General features: G+C 45.3%; 1 protein-coding gene across 1 annotated transcript in view; it reads left to right on the forward strand.

The window, feature by feature from the left end:
* ALPK1 (alpha kinase 1) overlaps positions 1-21,049 on the forward strand; it is a 314,892-nt gene that overhangs the window by 200,737 nt on the left and 93,106 nt on the right. Inside the window, exons 5-6 of the mRNA XM_078676727.1 lie at positions 4,805-5,003; positions 18,339-18,398. Of these exons, the coding sequence (XP_078532853.1) occupies positions 4,805-5,003; positions 18,339-18,398 (259 nt within the window). The remainder of the gene's footprint in view (positions 1-4,804; positions 5,004-18,338; positions 18,399-21,049) is intronic.

Genomic DNA, 21,049 nt, shown 5'->3' on the forward strand with positions numbered 1-21,049 from the left:
AGACCTTAGCGACCCCCATGAACGAATCCAACTGCACTTACATCCCCTGTACTTTGCCCGCGCAACCTCGCAAGGAAACCTAACTTGAAAAACTAAAGGAATGACCTAGTTCCGTGCATCGCGCTGTCAACCCAACAAACCCCCAGCCACGGTAGAAACTTACAGACACATGGTTGCCTAAATCAGTCCTCCTCTCACTACACTCGCCTCAACAGTCGAGTGCCTCGCGGTGTGGTGCAGCTACGCCAACGTCGCTCCTGCATTTTTGTGACCCAACTGCACCGCAAACGTGTCGGCCATAATGGTATGGAGTCTCATGCCTGACTGTGCCTCTAAACGGGCACGTGGCTAATAGCCCCAATATCCCCAACTTCTCTGCGACAACTTTGGACCACCTTAAAGGCATAGAATTAATGTTGCCTTTTACCCCGTCTAATGTCTCTATTCCCACCCGAAATAGAGATCTCTTATGTGGTTACATGACCAAACCTCGCACAGGCGATTAACACAAAATTCTGCCTGACCTTGCGAGCCACCACCTCGGTATAAGCAACCTACCCACTGCTACCCACTCAGGGGTACTCACGATCCCCCCAAAAAAAACCTTTTTTCTGTCCCTTAATGGCCGCTTGTCGAAAAGTACACTAACCATAACGCCGCGTCCTCCATCTGTTAAATTTCGCAATAGCTTATTCTTGTATACATTGGAACTAATGCATCGGGAAAGAAATATACCAAAAACTCCTGTCCAATGTAGTTCATCATCCGACCACAGTTTTGCATAACCACAGGACTCCTCCCTTATTCCCTACTAGACACAATATCGTCTCAGCTAACACAACCACCTCGTTCTATCTAATAGCGACTTAAGCTTACCATTGCTGCCTGCGTAAGGACCACCCCATCTTCCCGGTAGCTAATTGTTGCAGGTTGCCAATCTATCTCACCCTACTGGCCGAATACGTTGAGGTTCCCAGCAAGCCAAATGTGGTAATGACGAACTCCTATGCTAGAGATAGTACAAGTGTGATTAAGCGTGTATAGGAAAAACACATGAGAACAAAATGAATATCCTTGACCCCAAGGACATGTAAAGCTTGCCCGCGAGCATTTCACAATTGTAGCCCCCCATTGTCATCCGCATTGTCTTATAAAAAGAGGCGAAGCCCTCACCAGAATCCCCAGCTGAGTTGATTGGTAAATGTGCAACGATTGCCTTTGCGGACCACCATTTTATTTTTTTGATACCGAGACAAGTCAAGTCTTCCTCCGTGACGTTGCTCCATGGCTTCTGACGATCCCCAAGCCGCTGGGGGCCCTGTGGGTGTGAGGGACTGGCGAGCCCGCTTGGGGCCTTCTTAATCCCCAAGCCGCTGGGGGCCCTGTGGGTGGAGGGACTGGCGAGCCCGCCTGGGGCCTTCGTAAACCAGCCGCGTCGAGACCCTCGCGTACTCCGGGCTTGCTGCAGGAAGCACAGCCCTCCCTTCTCCTTGGTGCCGCCGGGCCGCCCCAAGCCATACCAAGTCTGGAGCCCCACGCCGGCCGACCCCCTGCCAAAGAACAGGTACTGCTGGTGTACTGGGACCCTGAACCGCGCGCCTCCCCTCCCCCCGCCCCCCCTTTATCCCCCCCGACCTTCTCGTACCCTCTCCATATTAACCCCCCTACCCCCGGTCCCCTCCCCCGGCGAGCTCCCCCCCGCCTACCCAACCCCTCCACCGGCACCCCATGCTCGAACCCTCTAAAACCCTTCCCGCTCCCTTTCCCTGCCCTCTTGAGTCTTGTCAATGTATCAATGCTGGGGAGAACCCCCCCCCGCATGCCCCCCATCACTGCCCTTTGGTTCCCCTCCCCCCACCCGACCACGTGGGAACACCCCCCCTCTTTCCCAGCCCCCCCAGGACCGTCCCACCCTGCGCCCCTCCTATGCTCCTCCTTGTCAGCCTTCCTGTCCCCCACTCTTGCCAGACAGGTGAGGGGCTCTCCTGACTCCCCTTCCGTGGTGGGCTGCCTCCCCTTGTCGACAGCCCCGTCCCATTCCCCCCCCTGCCCACCCCGGACCCTGCACGCTCTCCCTCCCGCCCCCCGATCCTGAGGCCTGCGCCCATACCCCTCCCGCCCCCTTTCCCGCCCGGTGCACCAAAACGCCCGGGAGGCCCCGCTCCCTGGCAGAGCCTCCCCAACCTCGCCAGCCGCCCCAGTGCGGCCGCAACCCCCCTCCGCCTCGCTGCCCGCCCACGGTCTCCTGCCGCCCCGCCCTCCCCTGCCAATTCCATTCCTAAAGGACGGCGAGGCGCCACTGGCAGCGCGCCTCGTCCGCCCTCCATGCTTCATTTCTTCCCGCACCGCCTGTCACAAGCAGGGCCGCGCTCCTGACATCCGCGCAGCCCTGCGACACCTACCTGGGAACACGCAAACTTCCGTGGCGGCGCGCAGGCGATGGCCGCCGCCACGCCGCGAAGGCACGCCGCGCCGGGCGTTCGTCAGAGCCACACAAAGTGCCACTGAGTCCGGAAAACAAAAGTACACGCGGGATACTAATAAAGCTAAAATCTCTTGTATACTAATACTATTACTAATAAAGAGTACTAATAAATACTAATAAAGACTAAAAGCTCCTGACTGAAACGCTAAAAGCTCCTGACTGAAACGTTCCCAGCCACCAGGTCTCAGTACTTAAAATGGTGGCTGGCAACCTCGGGGACGCTATTTATACCTTGGGCTCCAAAATTCCTTTTTGGGCTGCTTTTGGGCTGCTTTTGGGCTATCCCCAGCCAGCCCAACGCGGCAAAATGGCCGCTCGCTTGTTCTCCCCCCTTACCCCTCCCAAATCTGCCCGGGGGGCAGACCTCGTGGCTCGGCTGCCCCCCAAACCCCCCATGTAAACACAAATGAGTAACAGGGCTGTGTGGCAGTGAAAGCCGGACTCCGATACTGAAGGACTCAGGTTTCCTCAAAAGCTTCTTTTATACTAAAAGAGTATTGGGTAAATAAATGGTCTGTATTATAGACACGTATTCTACAAAGGGCAAGATTTTGTAAAATGTCTACATTCCGAGCAGATAAAATGCCCACATATGTATATTTTCACTGAAAAAAACAAAGGTTAAAGTGACATTATAGTTAGGTCTGGTAATAATAGCCTACTTTACAGGAGAAAAATTGAAATTTACTGAAAAAAGCAAAGGTTAAAGTGACGTTATAGTGAGGTGAACATATCAGTTTAAACGTAACAGTTTATATTAAAAAAAAAACTGAAAACCGCCAGTTGTACTTAACTGAAGTTACTATAAATTGCGCCCTCGCCATGCACAGTGTTGTCATCAATTATGTAATTTAAGATGCCATTGATGTTATCAATGATGTCATAGAGCTTCATGAGTGATATAATATGTGACGTCATAAGCTGTGCTTGGAGAGGATGAGCCTCACAATGGAGAATTACCACGCTATGCAGTCTGCTGCTGAAGACACAATAAGAACAGTTATTTTAAGGGCTGGGCCAATAGAGATAGTATAAGATCTGTATGCGTTTCGACCTCTAGGTTACTGTGAGGTTATCATCAGGATGGGGGAATGGTATATTCGTACACAGAAAAAAAGACCAGCATTTTTTAGTGGGAGTAGAAATTGTCAAGTGATCCACGACGAGTACATAAGGGCAACATGTGCCCTGGTTCTCACTCAGGAAATGGACAAAACTGGATCCTTAGCTGCAGGATACATAGGTAGGGTAGGAACCCCTTTGTAGAGGTCTGTAAGTCATTCAAGGGTTGGGACCATTAATCAGTAACTGCAATAGTCGGAAAAATGGGACAGCAACTACCCATGAAGGGTAGTTGGAGCAAAGTTCCTGTGTGAGTGTACACATGAGAATATGAGCCACAATAGATAACCAAGTAGCGCACACTCATCGGATTCCACCAAGAGTGAATTTATACGATTGAATATAGCATATGAGTTTCTCCGTACTGGAAACAAGCTAAACTTGAGCAAAACCGGTCCTGGGTTGCTTGTGTTCTAGCTCAGAGAGGACCTGGCCTGGCAGTTCGGGTTGGACTTTTCCTAGTGGAGCAGGGTCAGGGCTGGTTTGCTAATGGCTGGGTCCAAGCTGAGGTGGCATGGTGTGCCAAACAGCGATGTACCGGAATACAACGCAAGAGATAGCCAGTGGTTATACTTTTTGCAAGCATTCCTCCCATTACCTTTTAGATGTTTGACCACCATTGTGCCTCCATTCTGCTATGAGTTTGGAACTTTTAAATGGAATGGGTGCTGGAGGGCAGGGTTCAGGTAAGTGTTAGAGCTGAACCTCTTTCTAGTGCTAAAGGGATTCATCAAAAATGCCAAAGTAATCTGCATGGACTACTTTGGTTTTGATACTGCTTGGCACATGCAGAGCGGTGATCACAAGCCCGGGTTGCTTCCTGCTAATACATGTTGTTTAATTTTCATAAGTACTATTAACTTTAATCCCACCTTTGGACTTTCCTCTGTTCACAATCTGAGGCAAACTTTGAGGATGCTTTCTAGTGACACGCAATTTGTAACTACGTAAATAAAATAAAAAAGGGTGCAGCCTTCATTTCAGCTTTGTGATTGGGACAAATATATTTACCCAGCACCACCTTTTCCCCATCACTCATTTGTGAGTTTTTTGGCAACACCTAAAGAGAGGTTACCTACATTAGGACAACCACCCATCCTAACCGTGCTATTTAGGTATGAGATTTTATGGTTGGTCGTTGATTAGTTGACACTTGATATTTAAGAGGCATATCTTCTATGTTATTATCCTATCCAGGTTTTTTTGAAAGCCTCGATTATGGCCAAAGAATATACTACAGCAGCAGCCATTGTGTTCTTGACAGATCGATTTCTGTACTGGATAGATGCCTCCAGAAATCTCCTGCGGGTGGCAAAGGGCCTGCACAAAAGAAGCCCCTCGACTCCTATTGCACCACAGGTGGTCATTCGCCAAGCCCGGGTCTCTGTAAATACAGGTGATGTAACTCTCATTGTTGTCTTTGCTTTGTTTCATTTGACTTTCAAGAGGGAATGTTTTTATTGTTATGGTATGTTAAGTTAGTGGCATTTGTATACTATTCTTGCTGGCACTAATAAAGCTGTGTAGCATTATTGTAGGAAGAACACATGTATGATTAAAGAATTACCTTCTCAAAGCCTCTATAATCCTTCCCCTCACAGCACAAAGACTAGAAGTGAGGGGTTACATTGTCAAAAGACCTGTTGCAATTTGTGTAAGGGTGTGGAAAATTCTCATTAAAAGTTTTGTTCTCTAACAAATTTCCTTTGCCACTTTCCTTATCTATCTATCTATCTATCTATCTATCTATCTATCTATCTATCTATCTATCTATCTATCTATCTATCTATCTATCTATCTATCTATCTATCTATCTATCCATCTATATATATATATATTTCAATGTAAAATTGTATTGCCATTTTTTAAGACAGTTTCCATTCCACTTTCAATGACAAAAACACACTATGACAAGTATGTTGGAATATGTATAGACGTAACAGGAGAAATTGTTTTTCATACAATCGACTCTTCACAATGACATGGATACCAATGCACAATATTAGACTTGTTGCATTGCTCAGATACAACTGTTTTAACAAATTCTTACCATGTACCCCGTAAATTATGGTGCGTATATGGGCACCCCTCGCCTTCTAATTAGCAAACTCAGCCACAGAGCGCCAATCCTTACCACTCAACCATTCTAAATATATTGACTGTAAAATATTTTCCCACAAATGTCGCAAACCTGCAAAGTCTGCAGTAAAGCTATGTTGCTTAGGATACATCGGTCCCTCTGCCCCCTCAGATGCAAGACTCCAGCAGTTACCTCAGATTTGTTACAAAATAAGATACATTAGTCTGATCAACCAGTTTCCCACTTATCCTAGGGTTTGATCAAGATCCCTGTATCATGTCCACCAGCACATGAGCAATGTTTGAAGCTGTGCACATTGTTTATGTTATTTGTGATGTGTTGCTTGTTATGCAAAATCTGCTCCATATGGGTGAAAAAGCTCACGAGCAAAATGTAAAAAACTGCAGCGAGTACAGGTGGATTTTAATTTAAGAAGGAAATTTTATATGAAAAAGTACGGGTTAACAAACTTTTAAAAACAAAATATGATTGATTGATTTTTATTTCACTTTGAGAGATATTGTCTTTGAAAATGAGGAAGCACTCACGCCTTGTCCTTCCTCCGTATTGTACATAGATTCTGAAGGAAGGGATTATGGGAAAAAAAATGGAAGAGTCTTCAGTAGTCTGCTTGGTTGGTTAGAGAAGATGAGGGCATCGTGATATTTGCAGTCTTCGCTCCAGAATGTTTCCTGGTTAATTACAGATTTGTGAAATATACTTTACGTGTAGCAAGAAAACATTTCAAAAACTTCCCTTGGGTGTCCACAGAAGGAATTCTCTCACCCGTTACAAGCTGCCTTCTCGGTCCTGAGCTAAAAAAAAATCCCAGATCTTTTAGTGGATAGCACTATAATTGTGCAATGAAGACCACACTTGTTGCTTAGTCTTGTTACATTATCAGCATTTGTATAACACATGTATTTCATTTGCATGGCCTAGTATAGTCCTTGGAAGTCTTGAAGGTGTCTTCCTACGGAGTTACATGTGTTTTTCCATGACTGAGTTGCGGTGGCCAAGTATCATTTTTGGCCAGGCGGATCATTGTTCTGTTCTGTGTTGTGTTTAGTGCTGGTACCACTGAAGGCCACTGTGCTGTCTTATTGTAGTTGCGTGAGACCTTTTAGACACTGTCCAAACCACACATAGCAATTTTCATATCCGGCACAAATAAGCATATTATGATTACATAGTTATCTTGGTACACAACTAAAATGTACCAATTTCAAATGCAGTGCTTTCCTCTAATAATAAATATAGGGAGGCAGTATATTGGGGGCAACATTAGCTTATATATGTATAATTGCCAGTAAGCCAGGTCTGCTGCCATCTTTCACCTTTCTGAATCATCTTCAGCTGGACTTCTTCCGCTGTTGACCCTCCCCTACCTCTCTTATCCAGTGATATTCTGTGGCTTTTTTTGACTTGGCCATTTTATTGCTATCTTCTCCTGCCAAGTAACAGTGTAAGCGGCCCAGCCCTCTTAGACATTTTTTTTTCTTGCAGGATGTTGTGACCAATAGGGAAGTGTTCGGTTCTGCCTGGCCTGGATGCTTGTATATTGGGAATACCGCTCAACTATTAATTGACAATATGTTATAATCCTTGCACATGTCCAGGTCAAATGGGAGAAGGACACTTCCTAGCCATTACCAGTGGTGGTTGGCTTGTACTGAGGGTGGTGGGGCGGGGTAGGTATGGGGGGGCCCAAAAAAATAAATTCACTTACCTCCCCAGCACAACATTCTCCTCTCTCTTGTGTCTTTCAAGAAGCTCCAGATGCAGGAAACTGCAGTACCAAATCCTGGCACTGGTTTCACAGCATGAAAGTAGCGCCAGGATTGGATAGGCAGGCTCTCCCAGCGCACCTAAGAGCACTGGAGGCTTACGTTTTCTCTAACCCAGCTGTCTAAGGCAGCTAGATTAGAGAACTTTAAGATGCACATGTCTGGCTGCCCGTCCCAAGATAGCAGGCCAAACAGACATGTACATTTTAATGCACAAAGCTCCCTGCTGCTGCCACTGGGCAGTGCTGGCCCTGCCGTGTCCTGACACTTAGTTCAGGACCGGTTGCTGAAAAATAAAACAGTAATAGATAAATATTTTTTTAAAGCTTGTTTTTTATTGGTAACTTTGCATCATATCACATCATAAACATTTGTCATATGCATATTACATGATGTTCATCATTCTTTTGTGATGGTTATTCACATGCCAACCTACGGTCAGCTCCACGCACCAGGTGGATTTCTATATACTGCAATGTACTTTACATTTTTATAATGACATTAATATATAAACAGAAGAATTAACCCAAAACCACCCTCCCTCCCCTGGCAGCGATCAGCTGCAATAGCACTCGTTATCTGGGTTTGAAGGCATACTGGCATAACTAATGTAGCGTGGATGTGGAGGGGCCATTCGCATTTTCTGCGCTAGGTACCAGTGCGTTGTGAGTGGGTGATTGTGTAGGTGCAGTTTCATCGTTGATCTGAGCTGTCACCAAGGACACTTCTGTTAGCATTTGTTCCCATTCTGTCAGATCTCTCTCGGCATTCTCATCTACTCTTACAGCCTTGAGGTGACATTCTTCCACCACACCCCACTCACACATATCATCGCACCATCTATCCAGCGTGGGGGGTGCAGAGAGAATCCTGTTTATTGCAATACGCCTTTGTGCTAGAAACCAAGCCTAACATCTCAAATTTAAGCTGTATCCGTGTCCCTTTCTTTGGTGATGAGAATACGCCCAACAAGCACTGCTTTATAGAGACTTCTATTTGCACCGCTGTTGCAGAGTGAAGAGTCTGCACCACCTGATTCTAGTACAACTGCAGTTGTATGTAATTCCATGTATTATGTAGGAATGTGCCCTGGGTTGAACCACTCCCGACACTGTGGGGTCAGATATGTGCGATGCAAATATTGGAATTGAATGTCAATGGGATAGGTAAGTACTCGTCCCATTTTCGCCTGACTGCTGATAATTCAGCCATATGTTCCTTCTTCAGGGCTTTATATATGCGCGAAATGAGGGTGTTGCTAAGCCTGGATCCAGCAGTGTTATCAACATGCGCGATTCCTGCGGCTCCTCCGAGAAGGTGGTCCATATCTCACGGACCGTTGTCGAGATTTTTGTGTACTATAAGAAGTGCCCTACTGGTACCTGGAACCAATCCCGTGCCTCGTTAAAGGTCACAAAGGTTCCATTTTGATATAGATCCCCTGCCGATACGCATCCTCCACCCATACCATTTCGAGATACCCATAGATGCCTGAATGCTCTGCAATTCCCATAGCCACCGGAGTGGGAGCGCTGCAGCGTAGGGTGCCTTACGGAGAACTAGTGTGACTGCCTGTTCCCAGGATTCAGCCACTTGCCGTACTATATTGGGGTACTCTCTGGGGACCCTCGAGCCCATCATTAATAACCTTTGCAACCGTGATGCATCATTCCAGTCTCCCAGTAGCTTTTTTTCCATTGTGCGATCTTTTATGCACCACTGCGCTGCGTACTATAACAATCCTGTGATGTAGTATAACCTAAAATCAGGTAAACCCATTCAATCAATCATTGTATTTTTAATGCTCCTAGTCCTAGTAGTTGACCAGTTAGTGGTGAAATAACCCTTAATGACGTCTCTGAACTCATCTTTAAATAACAAATTGTATATTGTGGCCAGCCTCAAATGCCACAGCGGGACCCTCGGCCTATATGTCTCTGGTCCACACTCTAACAACACTGGAGAGTGGTCCGACAAATACTGCCCCAGTATCTCAGTCTGCACTACTGCACCACATGCCTCCAGAGAGAGCAGAAAACGGTTGAGTCTACTATACACCTCGTGGGCTGGAGTATAACAAGTGTAGCCTCATTCGCCCACATGCGTTTCGCCACATATCTACACAATGTAGACTGGGCATCACCTCACTCAGGGAAGTCGATATGTGGGGTTTAGTGTGTTGTTTCGGCGGGTGTCTATCCAACAAGCCGTCCAGTACGCAGTTAAAATCACCAGCCCTTTTTAGAAGGATCCCAATGGATGGGAGGAGTAGGCTCTCTATGACACTAAAGAACATAGAGAAGCTTTATTACTGTTTTATTTTTCATATCTAAATCTTGTGGGGCAACGCTTCTCCACTCAAATGGAGAAGACACCCCTGGCCGTTACATTTGACACACATTCTGGACTTGGTTAGGCCCATTCTATGCTGTGTGAAATGCATTAAGGAGTTGGGAGGCACTATATTAAACTGCATCAAGTGAAACCTGGAATCGCTTGAGGAGTTCTTGATTGATAGTGCATTGTCCCATTGTTTAGAGGAGACTTCTTCAGCACAGTCAACCACCTCATTGTTCTGTACCATTATGATGTCTGGTAGGTTTCAGTGCTGTTATCATACTACTGTCAGCAGGCAGTTAAAACGTTGCGGACAATGTGCTGGATCTAGATCATACTTGTGGAAATATGGGCCAAGTGTGTTTCTGAGCTTTAAGGATCCAGGTGTAATGTATATGCTGACCTCATGGACTTACAACCCCCAGAATCCAGCATTACATATTCATGTCTTTAGTGCCTTTTTTTTTAAATCGTGCATTGGGCAGTCCTAAAGTGTGGGCTTGTGGGCCCTATGTATTTTCCTGTACTGGAGAGTGGCTATTCTCATCAAGCACAGTGTGTCATCCCTTCTCTTTCTTGTTGTGATAAGTCATTTCCCCAAGTCTCCCTTCATTAGCAACCCTCTGTGCGCACTCACATAATCTGCAACAAACGGCATCTGAGCAGCTAAGTAGTAGCACTACATGTATGGCAACTGCATACCACCCTCTTTGTGTGAAAGTTTCAGCATGTCTAGCTTTACCCTCCTCCTTTATCTTCCCCCAGCTTAGCAGTGTGCTTACTGTGTACAGCTCTGGAATAAATAAAGGCAACCTGGCAGAACAGTCTTCTTTGCCAGTGTCACCCAGAACACAACTGACTTGTGGAAGCTGCCTACCTTTCTACCTGGATGAGATCACCTCTTTTCTTCTCAGTGAGTGTGATATGTTCAAATAGGTACCTAAATGCTTCACTGTCCCATCTAAGTGATTGCGATAGCAATCAATGTGGTATCTACAACCTGGACCAGTCCTCTCCACAGGAACCAAATGGACGTATCGCAGTTGACCTATAAATTTGATATTCAGCTGAATCAGTATTGTACCTCCAACAGTCCATCCACCATTATCAATGGGTTTCTGATGGACATGAACATGTCCTTGGTGTACAACCAGAGAGTCTGCTCAGTGGTGCCGACTCTTATGCCCAATTGGAAGCTATGCAGTTTGTACACCAAATACTAAAGATGAGGGGGAAAGCCATGAGCCCTAATGGGTGCCCCATTTCAATGTCCAAGTCTTGGATATTATGGTACTAGTCATCAAGCATGCCAATATCAGCATTTATAATAGCCTACCAAATTAAAACATATGGTACCAAAATATATGTATTCTGGCACTCATACAAAATAGTTCTAGCACACCATGCCAAGAGCATTTCCTGTATCGAGGAGGACATAGCCACCATGTAAGTGTTAGACCTGGCATCCCCAGGGTGGTCTACCCCTAGAATGTTTTCCTTTTGCCTCCCCATTTTGCTGAGTCTTTTTGTTGGCCTTAGGACTCTGAGCACTTTATCACTGTTAATCAGTGCTAAAGTGCACACGCTTCCCCCCTAAACATGGTGACAATGGTCTATATCTAATTGGTCTATTTGATTTACTAGTAAGCCCAGTTAAGGTGATATAACATATACCCAGGGTATGCAAGTCAACTGCGACTAGTGGGTCTGCAGCACTGATTGTGTCACCCACATAAGTAGCCTTTCAAACCTGGCTCAAGCCTGCCACTGCAGCGCTGGTGTGTGCAGTGTACTGTCACTTTTACTTGCCATTTAAAACTCCTTGCCAAGCCTTAAACTCCCCTTTTACTACATATAAGTCACCCCTAAGGTAGGACCTAAGTACCCCTAAGGGCAGGGTGCTATGTAAGTAAAAGGTAGGACATGTACATTTATGTTTTGTTTGTCCTAGTAGTGACAAACACCCTATTTCGTTTTTCACTACTGTGAGGCCTACCCATTTTATAGGCCAGCATTGGGAATTCCTGAATACACCTTTAAGCTGTAATGCCTGATCAGAGAGGAGTAGCTTTTCATGTTTCATATCTTTGGAATGGTAATGATCAATCCCTTTACTGGTGAAGTTGAATTAAACATTACTGTTTTCGAAATGCCACTTTTAGAAAGTGGACATTTCTCTGCACTTATCGCTCTATGTGAGTGACAGCCTGTCTCCAATACCCGCCTGGGGTAGGTGACAGCTACACCTTGTGTATTCCCTCTAGACAGCCACAAACACTGGAAGATAAGGTTCATCTGCATTCTGAGCACTCATCTGCATTCATTCGTATTCTGATGGGTCTTCCTGGGCAGTGAGGAATGTGAGGGGCTGACACTCACACTTCAATAGGTAGCGTCCTGTCCACAAGCAAAGCACTTATTTACCCCCATAGACAGCCTGGTAGACAGGACTGTGTTGAAAGGGATCCTTGTGCACTTTAGAGAGCTGCTTTGAAGTCACCCCCTAAATCAAAGGCACTTTTGGATATAAGTACTGGGTCCCTTAATTCCTAAAATCAGACACTTCTGCCTCTTGAACTGAACCTCTGTCAGAAGGACTGCATGCTGCTGAAAGAACTAAACTGGACTGCTTTTCTGGAAGTACTGATTTTCTGCTTGTTGCCCTGTTGCCTGCTGCTCCCTGACTCTGCTGAAGGAGCGCTGGACTATACCTTCCCTCCAAGTGATCTACAAGAGCCTGTTGGCTTGTCTCCTGTTTCTGAAGTCTCAATGACACAAAAGACTTTGTACAATTCTGCTGGTGCTTCTGGACTCTGCCTTCTGTGAGTCCTAACCTTTCCTGAGGTTCCATCTCGAAGTTCTGGGCCTCAGAAGTGGGTGCTGCCGCTGTTTTGCTACAAAACCGATGCATTTTCACCCTTGCGCTAATCAGAACCAACTCATCATACTTCAACGCCGACGCTGAAGGTGTTCGACGACAGCGGTTTTACAGCCTGCACAGTTCGACAACTACACTCTGCGCAACTCACCAACAACACATTACCTTAACCTCGGTTTAAGGTCATTGATGACGCAGAGACCCGAATACGTAGAAAAGATCGACGCATCATGAACTCAACGTCAACACTTTGCTCCATCGAAGGTGTTTTGTCAGTGGGCCCTGCCTGGGTCCTGTAGCCGGCCTGAACTTTGGATTTGCACTTTTCCCTTGTGACCTCAAGTAACCTTTTGACCGCTAGTGACTTCTAAGCACTGTTTTTGCATTTAATCTTTAAAAATTCATATCAAAACTTCTACGGATTGGATTTCTGTCCTTTAGGTATTGTTTTACTCACATAAGTATGCTCTATCTTTTAAAACCTGGTTTGAATTTTTTTGTGGTGTATTCATTGTGTTGTGGTGTGTTTTAAATATACTTTAAACGTTGCCTCTTTAGATAAACTTGACTGCTTTTTGCGACGCTATAAGAGGGTGAACACAGGTTATTTTGTACTGTGTATCTAGCTTACCCTGACTAGAGTGGTGGTTCCTGCCTAGCCTGGGTGCATACCTCAGCAAATCCGGAATCCCATTTCTAAGGGAATGCATCTTTTTTGCATGATCACCCCCAAAGTTTTGGACTGATGCTGTTGGGTTTTCGACTCTGAAAGTGCACTGAAGCCTACTAACCAGACCTCACTGCCTGTGTTCTGACCCTCAGAAGTCAATGTTGGCTTGGCCTCCACCCAATTGGCATAGGTTAAATTACTTATAAGTCCCTAACATATGGTACCAGGACTACCAAGGGCCTGTAAAGTGATATTGCCTCTAGGGACTGCAGCACTGATTGTGCCACCCTGTGAGTGAAAAGTAAAACATGGCTCCCAGCCTGCCACTGCAGACTGGAAGAGCAGTTTTAAACTGCTACCTCGATTTTACCTTTTAAACAATGACAAGATCTACGCCTCCCTTTATATATATATACGTTACCCCTAAGGAAGGCCTATCGAGTCTTAAGGCAGAGTCTGTATAGTAGTAAGTAGGGCATGTATTATTAAATGTTATAACTGTAAATAAAACAAATTGTAACAACTCACCTGTGCTAACATCTGAATGGGAATACTAAGGCTGGTACCTCAAGGTACCAAAACAATTGTTGCATTAAACTTCTCTTGGTGCCCTAGTTGAATGTAATGAAACCTTTGAGTAAATGCAGCTTTTATGAAGTTGCCACTCTGTTGCTCAAGTTTACCAGTGGCCTTTCGCATATGCTGGCACCATGACAGCCTTCTGCCCTCCTGGGCGAAAGTGTGAACGACTCCCAAGAAAGGGAACCATAGAGGTCTGCCTGGGAATAGGTGTTACCTCTCCCTGGCACAAAGCCACACAGGATGTGAGCCCAAAATGCAAGTTTCAAAGGGGAAGTTGCCTTTGAAGGGCACATTTTGAACACACACATGAAGGGGGCACTCTTGTTCAGATAGAAGGGTTGGCATCAGGGACAGACAGGAGAAAACAGTTGCCAAAACAGTTTTCTCGTGGGTAATTCGCCACACCTCTAGGGTGAGCTACCAAGCTCCACACACTGAAAGAGAGTTTCTGCCATCCTTGGAGTGGGCATAATAGTGCACTCTGGGATAGCTAGTTGCCACATATTTCAGGGAACCGTCATCAGGCAGGAGGAGACCTGGTAGTCCATTGGTTAGTAACCGCCGCATCTGCCAAGTTCACTTATTTGGGCCTAAATATGCCCCCCACCCCTGGCATCCAGACCTCAGATCCCATCTTTTCTGGAGAGAGGACGGAAGAAGGAATGCCCTGCTGTACCCTGTATCTGGCAAGAGATGCTGCACCAAAGACTGAACTGCACCTGCTGCTCCTTGGGCTAACATAGAGGACAATATCTGTGGTGCCTGGCATGAGGAAGCTTTGTTCCTGACCCCCATTCGGAAGAGGTGATCTCCAAGGTTCAGTTGGCTGACTTTCTCTTACAGCTCCAGGGCCACAAAAGCTGAAGAAGCCTACCTTGGCTGGCCAGTAGCCACAATCACCTAATTGCAACTGACCGCCGACCTGCAGCCTGGGAAACTAAGTCCTAACACTAAAAAGTTGCAACCAAGTCTGTGGGACGTTGGAGAGTCAGTGGAGTGCACTTTGGTCACCCAAGATGGACACTAGCTTTCACCAAAGGGAATCACTGGTTTTGCTGTGACCGGAGACCATTAGTCCAGTGGCATCTGGACTTTTGCTGGACTCCCCGGAATTTGAGGGACATTGACCCCTGCGGGAAAGTCACCTCACCAGGGCTGAGAAGTATCCCCAGGAAGGCTGCTGTTGACCGCACAGCACCCTCAGCATCTTACAGCATCTTCCGCATCATGTATCCCTTGCATCAGGACCACTCCATTGAAGTTTATGGCTGTTTGCCCATAGAGTTTGGAACTGGGCTGGAGACTTCTTTTGTGACAAGGTAACTATTCTATAAATCCTTACTGGCTACCTTGACCTCCTTCCTGCCGGTGTTAGCCCAAAGTGGGCCAGAGTAGCCGAATACAACTTTCAGAGGTTTTACAAAGTTTCTGCTAACCGAGCATTTGCCAATGCTTGCTGATGATTTTCCGCAAATAAAATGCATGGGCCCAGCAGCAGTACACTGCTACCAGCCTGCTGCTCACTCTTTTGTCCTATGCATGGCTGCCCTACCTCCGTTAATCTTAATTTACTATTGGAAAATAGCAATCGTCCACTGAACAGTAAGTTGAAATAAAGTAAGCTGAAGAATAGCAAAACAAATTCAAGGTGGGTGCTGGCGCATTACCGCAAACGTGTACTCATACATAGACATGGGCACCAATATTGACATGCTTTTGTTGTACTTCATGGGAATCCCAATCCCAGATGGTCACCATCAGCATGTGTGGGTGGCGACCTTAGAAAGCTTTTTGTTGTAGTTTATAAGAAAATATATTCCAAGATTGCAGCCTAGGTGTGTACGAGCAGGTACATGAGTACTGATGCACCGCAAACCATCATGGAATTCTATTTATACTTTATTATTAATTTACATTCCGAGATAGCTGACAGCTGTTTTCAAATGATTATTTAATATAAAAGTAGGTACAGTGTTAACACAAATTAGCATCGGCAAAACCAATACTTTGGCCCTGAAGACAAGACCTAATAGCTTTACTAGTGCTTGTTTTTCCAGAACTAGAAGATCTCAAGAGACGCCAAATTCAGTACACCTATCTCCATTGGTGCTATCTCCCTGTCACTGTTGGGGATGTTGTTTTGTTGTGCTCTACTCATAAGCCTGGTCATGACCAGAGGTGGTTCCTTCGTTTGAGCGGAGGAGCGTCGCCCCACTTAAAAATTCCTCCAAAGATGAAATTAATTACCATTTTATTTTTCAACCCCCATCCTGAGCCTAGCATCAAGACTGGGGCAGGGCCGCTGCTGAGTGAGAGAAGCATGACACTCAGCAGGGAGGAGGGTGGGCTAGTATGACACAGTTTAAAATGTGCATGTCTTTTTGGCCGGCCATCTTGGGACCAGCCACACATGCGCACTTTAAAAATCTTTAACCCCATTTCACCCCTCAACCCCTGTAGATGCCAGCCACTGCTGGTCATGGCAAGTGCAGATGACCCCTTTCAAGGCATCCAACTCAAAACTTCAAGTCATGCTGTTCCCTGTTCGAGTTCAAAATGTCGCTTCAGTTCCTCACCCAACGTACCCCATAATGGTGCACCATTCAAAGTCTCTCTCTGTAGTCCCCATGTAGGTTTACTAAGCAAACATTGCATAGTATAAAAGGGTCATAGGCAATCCGTCCATCACCACCCACTTTTGAACTGCTTTCTTCGCCATAAGTTGGCAGGGTATGCTCAGACGTTAGTCCCTTGTTCACTTTGCCACTGGATTCAAGCAAGCCTGGCTGAAGACGGCTGCAATGCCAGAAACCGGTCCTAGGAAGCTTGTTTCCGGTCCAGGGAAGGCATGGCTTGGCAGTTCGGGCTGTACTGTTCCCATGAGGCACAGGGTCAGACTGATTTGCATATGGCCATGTCTGAACTGGGTTGGCAGAGTGGGCTAAAGAACGGTGATGGATTAAACCCAGATCTGTTGACTGGGTGTGAGTGTTTGATTGGTTCAGATGCTCCGTCCATAACCACCCCCTTTTGTACCTCTACTCATAAGCTTGGTCATGAGTGGGGCGGTTCCTTCGTTTGAGCGGAGGAGTGTCGCCCCACTTAAAAACTTCTCCAAAGATGAAATTAATTACCATTTTATTTTTCATCCCCCATCCCGAGCCTACCATCAAGACAGGGGCGGGTCCGCTGCTGAGTGACAGAAGCATGACACTGAGCAGGGAAGAGGGTGGGCTAGTATGACACAGTTTAAAATGTGCATGTCTTTTTGGCCGACCATCTTGCGACCAGCCACAAATGCGCTCTTTAAACATCTTTAACCCTATTTCACCCCTCACCCCCTGTAGATGCCAGCCATAGCTGGTCATGGCAAGTGCCTTTCCCCGATGACTCCTTTCAAGGCGTCCAACTCAAAACTTCAAGTCATGCCGTTCCCCGTTCCAGTTCAAAATGTCGCTTCAGTTCCTCACCCAACGTACCCCATAATGGCGCACCATTCAAAGTCTCTCTCTGTAGTCCCCATGTAAGTTTACTAAGCAAACATTCCATAGTCTAAAAGGGTCATAGGGAACTGCATGGGTCGTGAGTGGAAAGGCTGCGTTTTCTTTATCAAAAACTTAAAACGACACTGGAATAATCACAATGACAGATGAAAATTAATATTGACCTCATTGTATCCTTCCCATTTACCTTCTCAGCCCTGGATCCCCCACAAGACTAGTGACCTCTTCTGGAAACAACACTGTTTTTAAGAGGTATAAAAATAACCAGTCTTTACCCTGCTGAAATCCGCAGGACAGGAACTTCCTGGCTCCCAGAGAACACTGTCCCTAAGCCTGTAACCAATAAACGTGAAACATGTGAATATTCAGTTGCCGGCAGATGATGAAGTTGTACACAGTTCTTCTGCCCTCCCTGTTACAGACCCCTTTGTAAATCACGCACTTGTACATTTTTCTTCCGATCTGCGCAAATTGGACAATAGGAAAGATGATCCCTTTATTTATAATGGTTCATGCTACGTTAAGCTGGGGATCTGATCAAATTTCCTCAGCTCCAGCATCGCTCATCTTAACAAAGGAAGGCTTCAAAATAGAGCAAAACCTGAACGTAATAGTTGCAGAGCCACCACCACATAATTGCTCTACCGCAACGACGTATACCAATGATATTGCTGTTAGGTTACAGTCAGCAATTTGCTAATTTTTATCTCAGGGAGCTGTGAGTGAAAACTATTCATGATGTAAGAGAAGGCGAAATAATGTTGGCATGCTTTCGAATTATTTGAAACGTTGCTACTTTATGTCTTGGAAGTTTTTTTTGCATGTGTAAGACTGAAACAGGGATTACCATCCTGCATTTCATGTTATCAGTTTGTCTTTTCTTTGTATTTCCAGGCAAACTATTGAAAGCTGAATACATCCTCGGCAGTCTTATAAACAACAGTGGAGGAACAGGTATGTTTACAAAGCGGGGGCCTTTAATAGTACAGGATACAAATAAAGTGATGGATGGATTGCTTGAACTAATGAGAAAAAACAAGGACCCCCAGAACAGTGGATAGTTCAATTCCCAGGACAGGGACTTAAATGGTAGTGACCAAAACTCCTAGGCAATGTCAATAAAGCAAACAATATACACAATAATCTGACATTAAGAAGACCAAGGAAGACAGAAAAAATATATTCAAAGTTGTTACCGTTTTAATAATTTCTTCTCATATTATCTAAACACATGATATTTATACAAAACATTTAAAAAATGAAACACAATATGTAACACATCACATCAATATGTATAAATAAAGGGTTAAAAAGTTAATAAAGATATTGCCACTTTTTAACCTTTTATTGATACATATTGATTAAATGTGATGTGTTACATATTGTATTTCATTTTTTAAATGTTTTGTATAAATATCATGTGTTTAGATAATATGAGAAGAAATTATTAAAACGGTAACAACTTTGAATATATTTTTTCCGTCTTCCTTGGTCTTCTTAATGTCATAGATACTGTGTATATTGTTTGCTTTATTGACATTGCCTAGGAGTTTTTGTCACAATGCCATGCTTGAACTAGTCTCAGCTAGGCCCGTGAGGAGCTCACGGAGTTCCACTCTATGGAATTCCACAGAGTGACAAAAAAAACTCTGCCTAATTCCGCGAAGTTCCACACTGGGCATAGTAGGCAACCTGATGTAAAGTGCAGAGCTTGCTTAGGTGTCAGAGACAACAAAGTCCGCTCTGACGTTGGATCACCACCCATCTCAGCATCTCCAGCTCCCTGTTGGGACTTCTTGGCGTGTACCCACAAAGGAGGCATGAAACATCGGCCAAGGCACTTGGAGCACGTGACTCAAGTTAAGGAAAGGAGGTCCGGCGACATGAAAGCGAAATACAGTAAGCGCTATTAAACAGCCTAAACAATAAACACCCCACCCATGACACACAAGTCAGTGTAGGTCGCTTTGCTTACCGGCGTTACTCCGAGTCCAGAGCTGCTCAAGCTCCTTTACAATCACATCCGAGGCCTGTGCAGTGGGAGGGTGTCAGGGGCTGCTCTCACTCTGCGGCACTGTCAATCATGTCCCAGGTACTGCTGCTGACACTGGGAGCGGTGGGTCACCTCCTCTCTTTAGCCCCAGCAGTGCAGCCAGGGGACTCGTGCTACCAATTTGTGGTTGGTAATGGTTCTTCCAGGTACCGGTGCCCATAGCTTAGGTTTGCCACTGCCACTGCTGGTTCAAAGCAGCCAGCCCTACATCAGAGGCGGAGCTCAAGCAGGGACATCAGAGCCTCTCTCCACATAGTAAGGCCTGGGAGAATATGTGGGGTGGGATGAGCCATGGAAATAGTTGAATGACAAAAGGTTAAGATTAACCAGCGGCCATCTTGAAAGTGTGCACATGCTACTGCCCAGAGGTAATAATGGTAGGCAGCAAACTTTGCTTTTGCAGTTCACACAGTTTTTTTCTGAACTCTGTGCTCCAAGCAGAGCGCGGAGTAGTGAAAACTGCAGACACTGCCGGCAGAGCGAAGCTTCCCTCCCACCCCTAATCTCAGCCACTAATAATTATTCAGAGCTGCATTCCAGTCCACCTCTATTTTCCACACCATGCCACCTCAGTTTGGACCCAGCTACATGCAAATCAGTTTTGACCCTGCTCTAATGGGAACAGTCTAGAGTAGACCATACTGCCAAGCCAGGTCATCCCTGAAGAAATGGAACAAGCATTCCAGGACAGTTTTCGCCTTAATTAGTTCTCGTCAGCCATGTATAGCTTGGTTCCAGTGACGCAGTGCGCACTATCAATATAGGAACATAGCTATAAGCAGGGTCACTGGACTATGCTGCAGGGTTGAAAAACGTATGCAGCAAGAAAAGGCAAATTATGGGGCATTGTGCAGCACATTTTGTGATAGTATTACATCATTATTTTATCATTTTTACACTTGTAAACACGGTGTGGACATTTTTTTGCATCTTATTAGTAGCAGATTAACATTCAAATATATCAATAAGCAACAGAAAGCTGATCAGTGAACCTTTGCAAAGGGCCATCCACTGCGTGGCAACACGTGTTGTTTCATTTTTAGTAACTTTTGAACTAGATACAATTTTTTGTTAACATATGTAGATTATGTAGCAGATTATGGATCATGTGGTAAATGTGGCAATTCTATAAATATACAAAAAATGCTGTGGCTGCACAATCGCATAATTCCAGTGGCCCTTCGTATAACAGTGGAGCAAGGGTCTCACCCCAACTGGCAGTACCATGGTGATATGTGGCCTCAGATATGAGGGCATACAAAAATTCACTCACAGCATCCACATTTAGAACTGACCAGAAGCTTTCTGAATGTTTTTAAAAAAAGATTTTCATGTAATTGTATTAATTGTTTGCATCTCTTAGCCGCTTTTCATTATGTTGAGTTAACCTTTTATATCAGGGAATTGTTTGTTTTCCTTCTGGTCGTGGCTCTTTTATTACCCTTCAGCACTAGTCTATAGAGTATGGTATGAAAGCTCTACTTGATCATAGTGAGAGGCAGATCTGTGCCCAAACAGACACCCTGTAGAAATGTTCTTTAACATCTCTGAA

The sequence above is a fragment of the Lissotriton helveticus genome, chromosome 2_1 (assembly GCF_964261635.1).
Source record: "Lissotriton helveticus chromosome 2_1, aLisHel1.1, whole genome shotgun sequence".
In the NCBI taxonomy this organism is placed as follows: Eukaryota; Metazoa; Chordata; class Amphibia; order Caudata; family Salamandridae; genus Lissotriton; species Lissotriton helveticus.